Here is a 12905-nt window from a genome sequence, read left to right on the forward strand (position 1 = left end):
ACACTGAACTAAACAAACAAAACACAAAGTTGTATAATCATTTTTTTCTTTAAACCTGCAAAATATACCAAATAAAAACCACAATTGTCCCAACAAGGTGCCACAAACCCTATGTTGAAGTTCTGTTCAAAGACGAGGTGAGTGAAAAAATATTTTTCACACAATATTTATGACAGGATGAATCATGTCTATAACCATCGTCCTAAACATTAACTTGAAAAAGGCACTAGTTTTCCAAACAGGAAATGACATCACAATTGCGGTCGTGGAGACTGCTGCCCTGGCGACCCAGTAACGGATAAGCGGACGAAAATGGATGGACGGATGGATATATATATATATATAAAGATATATTTATATATTGTGAATATATTTCCACGGTCTGGTCCCTGCTGCGTCTCACCATCTGTCTAACCACACAAATCATTGCCTCAAAACACTTTCGAGAGGATGATCATTTTTTAACTCATTTTATATAAAGCTAAAGATACTCTTCGACACTCGACACCCACCACAACAGTTTATGACTAATGAACAGATGGGCTCCTGCTCAAGTCAGTTTTTTGGTTTAGGTTTATTCTCTTACAAACATCACATCTTCTTCCTCTCCCTCCCTCTCTTCCTCTCTCCCTCTCTCCCTCTCTCTTTAGCACTGGATGCTAGTTTGCATACTCTTCTATTATTGGCTGTCTGTAAAGTGCCTTTCATCAGACTGCTGTCTGCTGATTGGCTGAAACCACAAGAGGGCACGGACGCTCTTTCAGGCAAACAGGAATAAAAGGCCGTCTGCACTCCCTGGGACCAGAGCAGCATCAGGTAGACACTGGAGCTACAAAGAAGGAGAAAATAGAACTAGGAAGGACGAGAACGAGAACCAGAGACAACTGAAGTGAAGGAGAGGGGGTTTAGACTTCTAGATGTCAGTGGCAAATATTGTCAGATTTTAAGCAGTGACAGAATCTTAAAAAAACCTTGGCCAATAAAACTAAAGCATCATGTCTTTGGAGGTGAAGGAGAAAACCCAGGTGCGTGTAGTTTTTCTGGGGGCAGCAGGAGTGGGCAAGACGGCCCTGATCCGACGCTTCCTCCAAGACACGTTTGAGCCCAAACACAGACGCACAGTGGAAGAGCTGCACATCAAAGAGTACGACATCGGCGGGGTCAAGGTCACCGTGGAGATCTTGGACACGAGCGGCAGCTACTCCTTTCCCGCCATGCGCAAGCTCTCCATCCAGAACAGCGACGCCTTCGCGCTCGTGTACGCCGTGGATGACCCCGAATCACTGGAGGCCGTCAAGAGTCTCCGAGACGAGATCCTGGAGATCAAGGGGGACAAGTACACGCCCATCGTGGTGGTGGGGAACAAAGTGGACCGGGAGGAGGAGCGTCAGGTCTCCGGTGAAGACGTGTTGACGACCGTGGAGCTGGACTGGAACAACAGCTACCTGGAGGCCTCGGCGAAGGAAAACTCCAACGTGGTGGAGGTTTTCAAGGAGCTCCTGCAGCAGGCCAACCTTCCCAGCCGCCTCAGCCCCGCGCTCAGACGTCGCAGGGAGACTTTCCCAAAAGACACCAACTTTCGGCCACCGATGAACAAGACCAACAGTTGTCTTCTGTCTTAGTGGAAGTGGAGATGGAATTAAGGGTGAAGAAGGAGATGAACGGGTGGACATTAGGCTGACGGACGCCCGGTGTTGGTGAAGAGATGACTGATGGTAATGAACGTATATATTTGTGATGAACTGAGCAGCAGAATTGTTCAGACTGAACAGAAAAAGACTGATTCTTGAAGAGGAAGAGGAAAAAGAAGAAGGAGAGCCGTTGTGAAGTCCATGGTCTGTCTGAGGTCGTCTGATGTTTCTGTCGTTTAGATCAATATAAACCTCTAAACTATTCATTTACATCAAGGTTTGAACTGTTTACAGAGAGACGGTGTATACATCTTGTTGTGACTTGTTAAAAAAAATAAATGTTTTTTTTTACTACCCGGAGAATATTATGAAATCTCTCGGTATATAAATGTACATGAATGTGTTGAAACAAAAACAATGAAAACCGGAACTCCAGCACTTTTCATTTCAGACTGTTCCTTTAACTCATAATTGTAATATGTTCTTTTCTATCTTGTTTTTTTTCCCTTTTTTTTATTGCACAGATGGATGAATGTTATCTCACCGTTTATTAAAGTGTATAATTAAAATGTGCTGTTAAATGTATAATAAAAGATTTAAATAAAAAAAGCCGTGCCTTTTATATCATATAAAATCAAAAAATAAAAATAAAATTGAATATAAAAAGAAATAATGAAAAACAAAGATATTTCGGTGCTGCTACAACTGCCAAGTGTTGCTGTATGTAAGTATCATATTACCGAGGCCATGGAATTATTCCATGTGTTTAAATCCAAAAACATCACTGAATAGATTAGAATACTAATATTCTAGTACTAATACAGAATAGTAATAAACTGTTCGATTACTGTAGTAAAACAGATCAGATTTAAGTGTGAGTTTTCATCTCACTGTACTGATTTTTTTTTTCATGGAGTAGAGTTTAGTCCAATGACCGGAAAAAGAACAGGGAACAGGTGACCGTTTGTCTCCAGGCGCACCACCCTGCTGCGTTCTTTGGGCATTTGGCGCTATCTGTTGGTGAGTCAGGGCATTACAATACACTAAGCTCACCGCAGTCCCTGCTCAGCAAAGCACAGCATCCGAACCTTAACCATTAACCAACTAACTACATCTTAAACCTCAAATTAGACAAAGGTTACACACAACAATGAACACAAACATTTTAGAAAAAAAAAGTCCACAAATGACCAGACACAGAGACAGACAGACACAGGGTCACCCAAGTATCTCTAGAGGGAGCCCAAGTACCATCAGTGTTACATGTCCCATAGTTTGGGAACCATCTCTATTTAACTCTTTTTAATGTAGTATCCAGGATATTCATACATTTATATTTAATTGCAAACACATTTTTATCCAAGTGGACATTATTGTTTGCCGTTGTTTGTGTGCTCCACACTAAAAGTGCAAAAAAAAAAGTAAAAAATCAAATGATTAACTTTTTTTTTCAACTACACACTGTACACTGTAAGTTTCCAGGTAGTGAAAGAAAAAAAAAACAGACTAAAATATCTAAAGAACATTTCAGTGGAAATACAAAGACAGCTTACTTTTCAGAGCAGTGTTGTTTTTTTTTCTCTGGTGTGACAAACAATGAAGCTGAAAATCACATCTTTTTTGTATGTTAACTAATGAACAGCACTACTTTTTTTTTTTTGGTCCAATCATTCGAGAAGGGATCAACGTACAGTTCCTAAAACCGTCTGTGCACAGTTCCTCTCAGGCCAACAAGCAGAGAACAGCTGTACGACTCAGGTACAGCTGCCCCATCATTTCCATCAGATTAGACAGAAGTTTCCTGTTTTATTTTGAGGAAGTGGCCCAGTTAACGTTTACAGGCAGTTCCTCTTTCAGTCCGCATTTAAAACATCTCAGTTCAACGCTACTCTCATTTATTGGTGAAGCGACGGAGGCGAAGCTGTCAGGTGTGTGGATCTGAGAGCTCAACGCGGACTTCTACTGAACGTGGGGTGAGAAAAGTCATCAGAACAGGCATTAAAAACTCAGGCGGACACAGACCAGACATTTAGGATCTAGTGTACGCTAAAATGTCTCTGTTGTCTCTGCCCCTTGACTTGGTCAAAGCTCCTCAGCAGATTAAAGCAACTCTGAGGCGTTTAGAACAAGTTCAGGGTCCTGGACAAAGCCCACCTAAATCTGTTCAGCACGGAGTGTAGATCAGAGTCTTACTAATCTGTGCCTTGTTCCTTTTTTTTGTCTCGCTTCATCATGGTGGCTGCTCTGACTTAAACTTTAATAGTTGTTGTTCAAGTGTGACTTTTTTAAAACCAAATAGATTTTTACCTATTTGACAACAGGAAGTGACTGTTAAAAAGTATTACACTGTAATATGGTGGAAGGTTTAAATGTTACAAGTTTTTTTCTACCAACCTTCACATGCTAACCACCAAGTCTCCACAGCCAGTTTTCATTCATTTTAATGATTCATTTACTTTTCCTGTTCAGGGCTGTCGGTGCAGAACGCTGGAGCCAATCAGTGCTCAGACATCAGGCAAAGAAGGGGAACAATTTCAAGAGCAAAAATATTTTTTTAATTGACACTTCTATTCAACTAAAAAAAAAAAAAAAAGATATCTCAGTTCATCAATTTATTGATGAACTGAGATACCTTTTTTTTTTTTTTCAAATGTTCCTGCTTCTATACACTGGCACAGATCATTAGATGAGCAAATCCAGCACATTTTTGTTTCCTTTAAAGATTAATTATTGTTTGTAAAGTCTTGAAATATTAATTTTTTTTTATGATGTTCAAAACAAAAACAAAACTGAATAGTTTGTAGTGAACATCACACTCTGGTGTGGGCCCCCAGTTAAATGACAGCAACAGCAGTGACCTTCAATTCATTTGAGTTTGAGAGCCCTGTTCTGACCAGTTATTGATTTTCATTTTCTTTCCGACTTTGCCATGGTTCATGGAACAAACAACTTAGACCTTAGTGAAACTACCACCGAAAGCTAAGGTTTTATTTCAGCTTCAGTGGAAAAATGCAAACCACGCAGAGCCTTTGCATTTCCAGTATATGTATGTATATATAAATAAATATATATATATATATATATATATTTATATATACCTATAACTAGGTTATATGCAAGCTTGAAGGTCATAAAAAAGAACATCACCCACTGTGTAACTGTTTTATTTGTAATAAGTAACACAAGTTGCATTGTTTTATAAATGGTGGGAGTACACACTGAGTACACGTCCCCACTGTAACATTAGAGGAAGTTCAGCTTATATTGTTTCATATGTAACATACACTGTAGCCAATACAGAAGGTTCATCCACCAGCAAAACAGTACAACTATTCAGCAGATAATACTACAGCCTGGACACTTGGTCCCGTCTGTGTGAGCTCGGTCACCTGTTTGCAGGAAAGCGATGGCAACAGCGAGGCCGCCTCAGTCGTCCACTGCAATGTTGCGGAACAGGTAAGCCATGGACTCGCCGTTGTGGATGCGGCGAATGGCCTCGGCGAGGATCATGCTGACGTCCACGGTTTTGATTTTTGGACACTGCAGCTTCTGAACCTCGTGAGGAACAGTGTTGGTCACCACCACCTGTGACGCACGACAGAACAGTTTCACCTGGTGCTATCAAAACAGAACTGTCGACTGAATAAAATAGAACAAACTGAGGTTCAGGAATAAATACAAAAATACTACAAAGTTACACTTGTGTTGTGTGTTTTCTAACAATGACTGTTTAAGTGTCTTGTAGGAAACTCCCATTTTAATCATGACAACTGACAGAAAAATGGCATGTTATTTGATCTCAGAGCTGATAAGCAACACCTCAAAATAGAGCCACAGAAAAAACAGAAAAAGGAAATAGAAAAAAAAAAACACCGACAGTTGCCAGGACACTAAACCCAGAGTTTTTTTTCACCTCATCTATTGCTGACTCCTCGATTAATCTCGGTGCCTCTGCAGAGAGCAGACCGTGCGTAGCCATGATGTAGATCTTATAGGCCCCTCTCTCCTTCAGGATTTCTGCTGCTGCAACAAACTCACTCACATCGTCTATCATGTCATCCTGACAAAATAAACAGGGGATCAAAAGTTAACAAAGGGTTAAAAAAAATAAAATAAATCTACCAACCAATAAACTATGAATATAAATGAAAAAAAAAATAAAAATACAGTTTAAATAATGCATTCATGTATGATGTGGAGATTGGGCTGAACTTTGAACCGTAGGATGATAAAATAACTGTGTGAGCTCCAGATCTTACAACAATGATGGCAATCCTCCCTCCCACGTCTCCGACAACCGTGATAGGTGGCTTCTCCTTTGCCATCATCACTGAAAGACAAGGAGCATTCATTTAGGAGAGTGGGGTGGGGACATCACATGAACCTGCTCCAACCATCGGAGTAAGGTTCCAATACAGGAGGTTAAGAAATGATAACCATGCAGGACAGGTCAACACCCAGGTCAACAGGTCAACACCAACACGTCTCCAGCTCCCACACAACACCAGTCCATCGAGTTAACAACATGATGCGCATCTGCTGAGTTATACACATGTTATACTTAAAGGTTCAGTGTGTAAAGGTGTGTGACATATAATCAACAATGAACCTGCACTGAATTAAAAAGAAAGAAAAATTTAAAGAACTCCAGTATCAACAGTGGTTCAGTGTTTGATTCCACTCTAAGAGAGACAACTTTCTGTCAATATAAAATAAAGTCTCATTATTATACTATATAATAATAATAATAATGATATAGACGTAAAAAGATGCAGAGGAAAATGGCCGAACTGCTCAGGGCAGAAAGAAACCGCTGAATATTTGAGTGATCTTTTGAAGCCCTTTGAGCAACACTGTATTACAAACTGCCGACTGTTGGGAAACACGCAGTTGCCTAAAACTGTTCCCCGAGACAAATGCAAAAAAACAAACACAAAGCAATACATTTAGTGCAGAAACATTGTCAAGATTTCTAAAGATTTTTAACCTTTTTTGTTACACTTTCTAGAAAGTCACACAGTCTGGAATTGTAGATTTACAAATGTCACACAATGAACCTTTAAGAAACGTCTTATCTGTGTAACTGATAAAATCTCATCACAAACCAGGATCAACTATTATTTGAAATAACATTTTCATAAGATGTAAAGCATTCTCTCACTGTAGTAGACCTCAGTCCCTATGTTGAAACACTATTGCAGTTTGACCCAATTGATTTGTTCAAATGTTAATAATTTTTTATTTAAAACTATTTATATTCAGACACCAGGTGTAATTTTACCACGCTACAGGTTAAACACATCCAGATTTTTTTTTTAAAGTACTAAAATATACTTATACATACATATACTGTATGTATTTATAAATACCTGAAGCAGGTGGAACTACAACAGATAATAATTGATCCATGTCTGAGCTGTAGGGTTCCCCCACACAAACCACGGAGTAACTCTTTTTCACACAATAAAGTGCAAAGCCAGTCTGTCAACAAATGTAAAGAAACATTCAGTAGAACCCAATAAAATATAAACATATCTTTGATCAAGAACTTTTTTTTTTAATTAAGGGTGATATTTGATATTCACATTTAAGGAATATATTTACTTACCCAATTATTAAAATAAGGCAATATGTATCACACCCTACATTCTTAATGGTGGTATTTATTTAGCCCCTTGCATTCATAGGGTCTTTAGGCACAATGGAAAAAATGGAATAAAATCCTTTTAATTATAGATTTTTTTTTTTCATTTTACAAGAGCTGAAAATCAATCATGAGAGACAGAGACAGAGTGCTTCCAGAAATGACCTTGGGTAAGAGATACCTCCAGTTGAACCACTGTTGGTTTAAGTTTTTGTTTTAGTTTTCCAAGTGTAAAAGCACTCCGTTTCCCATCTTCCACTCCGTGCAAGCAAGAGTAAACAATCAGCGAGAAACACGGACAGATTCAAGCAACATAATCATACTTGGGAGCTCTATGCCAGGGAATAGGGCATGAGGTCTGGTACTGGCTGTGGTAAAAGATACGGTGGCACATGTGGTTAGCTTTTCAAACACAGACAGGATTTTTGTGATGATATTCATGTCAAGATGAGAGTCTATTACCACCGAACACAACCTCTGAAAGTGTCCTGAGAAAAAATACAAAAATAAAATACACGCCTTTGTTTACACTTACACGGCAGCTCCAGGCCAGTGTGTCCTGAAGTGGTGCGGCTCAAAGGGGGCGAGTGTCGACCATCGGTCATGTCTGACTCTGAATGATGTGCCTCCCCGTGCAGCACGGCCAGTCCGAGCCGCAGCCTCTCAGCGTAGGACTGGGCTCTGAATAAACACAGACAAATATAGCTGAAAAATGTGGGGTGTGGACAAACAATCGACACAATAACAGTGTTGCAGATGTGATGTGTTTGGACTGTGTTAGTTACTCAGCAGAAACTAAAGCCCAATAAATATATAGTGGACATTCAACAGGTCACACAAACAAATATTGGAACATAAAACACGGTTCTTTCACAGCAGCGACTGTGTGTGTTTGAGGGAGTAAGTGAGCACAAGGTCCAGCAAACTGCAAAAAAATAAAAATAAATGCAACAACTTGCATAGAAAGCACCGTGCTTAAAACACATTACCTGCTATCTGTTTGAGTCATGCTGTAAAATCCTCATTAAAATGTCATTATGTTTTGTCAAATTGGCACTTACCCAATGTCACATTGTCACTGCTAGTTATTAATGTGTCTCCGTATCCCTAGGACAGCAAAGACAATCAAAAAACAAAGCCGGTCTTGCTATCTCTATTTGCACAGTGCTACAAGAGAATTTTAACTAAATGTTTATGTTGTTATTTTCACTGTTGAAAGAGTAAATCCTTACTTTTTAAAGAACACATCAATGCTTTTTATAACTGGTGTTTAAAAAGTGTGTAAAATAACTTTCCCCCCGAGGAATACAACGGCTCTACAGGTAAATGAAAACAAAATAAGGTTGCACTAACAACCTACACGCCTACATTATTACCTACAACATTACAAATAAACAGATCCAAGTGTGAACTCCACAGTAACCAGACTCTAAACATGTCTCACCTCTTGGCAGCTGATGGGGATTTTGCAACAATTACAGCATTCCTGTAGTCTGGAATCTGTGGGGAAAGAAATCTTCTCAGTGTTGGAACTTAATCAACACTAATCTAATGAAGGAGTTCAGGTTAAATCAACACTTTAACAATGTTAGTTTACAACAATGTTCCCCTGTAAATATAAAGCTTTGACCTTTGTGACATTGTTTCTCTTTGACAGCGGGGTAAATGTGTCCTCACCTCTTCTTGGATGTACTGGATTAGGAAAGGCGAGGCTCTCAGGTTGTCGACGGGGAAACTGAAGAAGCCCTGGATTTCTTTTTGATGGAGGTCCATGGTGATGATGTGTGTTAGTCCTGCAACAAATAAAAGGGAAAAACTAAGTATGGAATCAGAAGAAGTTGAATTTAAAACACTGAATGTCAAAACTAAGATGTTTATATGTTAGAATAAATACGTTGCCGGAGAAATTGGGGGTCTCAAACTCAACTGAGTAGGGGACCACCGTTGCCCTGCTATCTCATTGAAGAGCTAGCAGGGGGTGAGATTACATTATAATGACATACAGTAGTTGTGGGCCACATGTGGGTGGCTTGCTGGCCGCTTTTGGCCTACAGGCCAGGAGTTTGAAACCAATGCTAAAGAGTAATGCATTATCAATGATGCTGCAAAAAACCAAAACAATTCCGTCTATTAAAACTCCACTGTAGTGTGAATCATTTCAAACAAACAGATGAGAAATCAATGAAAATTTAATTTTTCAAGCAGCCCGTACCAGCTTTAGCCAACATAGATGAAAGCAGCTTGCAGACAATGGATCCTCTCTTCCTCATCTTACACTGTTTACTGTACGGAAAGTAGGGAATGACGCCAATGATGTTCTTGGCACAGGAGGTTTTCAAGGCATAAGCCATAACCAGAAGTTCCATGATTGCAGTGTTCACATCTCTAGAATAGAAAATGGGAAAAAATATTAACCCATCGCCATTTTTAGATACATCATCTACAAAAGCACTTCATGTTAGGTACAGTTATGTTTTTTAATATATATATTCTTATCAGTATTTTCTTTTATCAATTACTAGATATTTCAGGTAACCCCATTTGAATTCCAGGCGACCCCAAGGAAAAAAACACTGATCTGTGGTATGTTGGTAATACCATAGGTAATCAGGTCGCAAGAATAAAACTAAAATAAAATTATTACAAACATAAATAAAAGTGGTTTTTAAGACCAAACACATGACAAAAGTTTAAACAAACCTTTATCTGATTATCAGGGACATTGTGCTCAGCCACAGCAGCGTCACAACACACAGAGCAGTCGGTGTAAAAAGATACTTAACGTAGCCACTCTGGCCTTGAAACCAGAGAGGCCACACAGGTGGATCAGTGTCCTGCCAGATATGCTTATACTAATGAGAGTCAAAATCTGATGCCCTCGACGATGACCTGCAAAATTGTCAAATTAAGTCTCTCTTTCTTGGCGTAACCAACTGACTGACTTTGGAGTTGCATTTGCTACCATTCCAAAGCAAAAGGCAGAAGGAACTCAATGCTGTCAGACCTTTAGCTGAACATCATGAAAACCAGAGGAACACAAATGTTGAGACTTGTCTCAGTCGACAGCAGTGAAATGACATGAAAGGTTTGGCAGCAGCGTGGCATGTAATTGCAGCCATAAAAGATACCTGTTCTGTCACAGGCTCACGTGTGCACATCAGCAAACATACCAGCAGTCGTACAAACACCACTGTTTTAGTGTTGTGTTGCCATGAGGTGACGGCAAGACGCCTTTATTTCTCTCCTGTCTCACCTGGGAATGGTCAGTATGATGAAGATGTCTTGTCCACGAACAGACTCTTTCACATCAACCCTGGTCTCTGAGAAATATAATAATGAAAAAATACAAGTCATGTTAAAACAGCCAGAACCTCAAAAAAACGGTCTGAATGCATGGCATTAAAAATAAAAATCAAACTTTTTTTTTTTTTGCATTACTTTAAGTTGTCTTCAGAGGGACCTTCAAAATTAAAGACATGTATTCACGGTTGTTTAAATCTGTGTGGATCACTCAGTGTGGGCAGTATGTGTGAAATACTTAAAGGAACTTTTGCAGCCTTACCTGAATTTGACTCTTGATAAACCACCGACTTGCCCAATTCCACACCTAGGCGTCTGGGAGTAGAAAACACAAACATGTAACTCCACCTGTTTTTCTAGAGGTTGTGATTGGGCTGGCTGTTGTTTGTTTTATCAAGATTGACAGATAGACAGAGAGCATTATGAATGTATTTAAGCCACTGGCAGAAAATCATGCTTTGTGTTTATGTATAGTCTGACAGCTACTAGCCAGTGACAAAAGGTGACACAGGTGTTCCATTAACAAGCAGGACAGACGAACTACAGTTTGTATTTTAATGACATAACATGATAATGCTGTCAGGGTTTTTTTCTGTTTAATCCTATCTGAACAACATCTTTAGATAGAGAAAAATAAAAAAAATTATGATACACAATATTACTGCACCCAGTGCAGTTACCACATGTTCAAATGTAATATTTGGCATTGATTGGGTGTAGTATTTTCTGTTGGCTCTTGTTCACCTTTGGCCCAGAATGCCCACAGCTTCGGAAGGAAACATAATCTCCTCGATAATAATTGAAACAATAAGAACTGTGAGAGCCCAGCACCTGATAACTCTAACGACATTGCAAGTTGGCAACTTGGCTGCCTGTAATTTCAAAGCTAACAGAGCTAACACGGTGGCAGGCTGTGGTTTGACAGTCTCTATGAAAGCCTATATGCCAGGACATGCATGAGTGTTTTCATTGACTTTAAAATGTTAAACTGTGAATACGTGAGTGTTCTTCAGGTCCTCCAAGGTGACGCTTGGATTTTCCAAACAACCTCTATTCAATGCATGAATCGCTTCTAATTAAAAAAAAAAAAAAACGAAAGCAAGGCTAACAACTAACAAAGCCAAAAGTAAACACCACATCAGGCAGCAGTGCTCACTGCACAGATCCTGTGCCTGTATAGTTTGTTCCTTTCATCACACTGATTCATCGAGACAGGTCCTTGGAACATCTGACCCCACCCCACAAAATATAAAAAAACAAAACAAGACATTTGCGATAAACCAATTCAAATAAAAATTGTAATGTTCAGTAAAGAGACAAGTCTGTTTTCAGGCTGGTTCTAGAGAAGTTGAGTACCAATAACAACTTGGGGAAAAAAAGTTGAAATAACTGATGTCACCAGTCAGTGTGTTTGTGTGCTCGTTTGTGAAGCATTGTGGGGACCAAGGTCCAAAAATACCACTGTGAGGACATTTTGACCTTGTGAAGATTTTTTTTTATGAGATTAAAGACCAGATCGTTAAAGTTTGGTTATGGATAAAGGTATTTTTGATAAGTATACTTTTTTGATAAGTTTGGATAAAGTAACCAGTCAAGCTTTGTCAGTGTACATACACAATTAAACACCTCCTGTAACCTGACCCTGTTATTCTAAAATGTCATCACAAACAAAGACCGACACATAGTTTTGAAAAAGGAAAACTGGACTTACTCCGTTATCTTCCTGGCCAACTCGGTGCAGGCGACGCTGGAATTGGCAGAAAAAACACGGTAGCCACTTCTGGAAACGTTCATTTTGGGATAACCATACGACAATTTCGGTGTTTGAGAGACTAAAGATCTGTGACCCCCAAAACGCCTAATAGGCATGTTGCATATGGAAGCAACGTGGATATTGGTTAGGACCCCTATACAAAATAGCGCCTTTTGTTTAAACCGTTTAAGTTATCACGTTGAAAATAAAGCTCTTGGTGGAATGTTCACCACATAGAGTTCAACCTCTGACTGTGTAACACTAAACTGAAAACACACTTAAAATCGAAAAGAAGGGCAAACGCTCCGCCTAAAACGTGGGAGTAACTTAAGCGCTGGAGATGTTAGCCAGTCACAAACAACCTAACCTCTCGACAAGTAACCCTGAAAACAGCCGTGACTGAGCTTCACTTTTGTTTACACGAGTTTCTCCACTATCTTCTGAACATACGCGTTTTCTGTGACCCGGAGGACGACTTTAAAGTGAACAAATGTGTAAACTGTAAAGTTCTCAGTTTAGCAATGCGGTTCAGTGAGGGCAACAGGAAAAAAAAATGTCACAAGCACACGTTCACTGG

General features: G+C 39.4%; 2 protein-coding genes and 1 long non-coding RNA gene across 3 annotated transcripts; 2 read left to right on the forward strand and 1 right to left on the reverse strand.

Annotated features, from left to right (window-relative positions):
• Nucleotides 1-367: 367 nt before the first annotated feature.
• rasd4 (rasd family member 4) lies at nt 368-2786 on the forward strand. Its single transcript, XM_008316765.3, has one exon. The coding sequence runs from the start codon at nt 996-998 to the stop codon at nt 1620-1622; it is 627 nt and encodes a 208-aa protein (XP_008314987.1). The 5' UTR covers nt 368-995; the 3' UTR covers nt 1623-2786.
• A 109-nt stretch (nt 2787-2895) lies between these two features.
• On the forward strand, nt 2896-4254 carry LOC112487494 (uncharacterized). The gene is made up of 2 exons (XR_003050624.1): nt 2896-3604; nt 4101-4254. It is a non-coding gene; the product is annotated as an uncharacterized LOC112487494 (long non-coding RNA).
• A 525-nt stretch (nt 4255-4779) lies between these two features.
• Nucleotides 4780-12885, reverse strand: LOC103383579 (phosphoribosyl pyrophosphate synthase-associated protein 1-like). The gene is made up of 10 exons (XM_008316767.3): nt 12287-12885; nt 10838-10890; nt 10529-10595; nt 9488-9660; nt 8953-9068; nt 8720-8775; nt 7811-7956; nt 5891-5961; nt 5545-5691; nt 4780-5216 (listed from the first exon to the last, which is right to left on the reverse strand). The coding sequence occupies exons 1-10, from the start codon at nt 12442-12444 to the stop codon at nt 5058-5060; spliced, it is 1146 nt and encodes a 381-aa protein (XP_008314989.1). The 5' UTR covers nt 12445-12885; the 3' UTR covers nt 4780-5057.
• Nucleotides 12886-12905: the final 20 nt, after the last annotated feature.

Source organism: Cynoglossus semilaevis, chromosome 9 (assembly GCF_000523025.1).
Source record: "Cynoglossus semilaevis isolate Cse_v1.0 chromosome 9, Cse_v1.0, whole genome shotgun sequence".
NCBI lineage: Eukaryota > Metazoa > Chordata > Actinopteri > Pleuronectiformes > Cynoglossidae > Cynoglossus > Cynoglossus semilaevis.

Excerpts from the sequence above, each read along its gene's own strand:
- rasd4 (XM_008316765.3), top strand. The coding sequence starts at position 996 with ATGTCTTTGGAGGTGAAGGAGAAAACCCAGGTGCGTGTAGTTTTTCTG.
- LOC103383579 (XM_008316767.3), bottom strand. The coding sequence starts at position 12,444 with ATGCCTATTAGGCGTTTTGGGGGTCACAGATCTTTAGTCTCTCAAACA. Across the intron at positions 9,661-10,528 it reads ATCATACTGACCATTCCCAG|AGATGTGAACACTGCAATCA; the intron begins GTGAGACAGGAG and ends TTTCTATTCTAG. Across the intron at positions 5,217-5,544 it reads AGGAGTCAGCAATAGATGAG|GTGGTGGTGACCAACACTGT; the intron begins GTGAAAAAAAAC and ends CGTGCGTCACAG.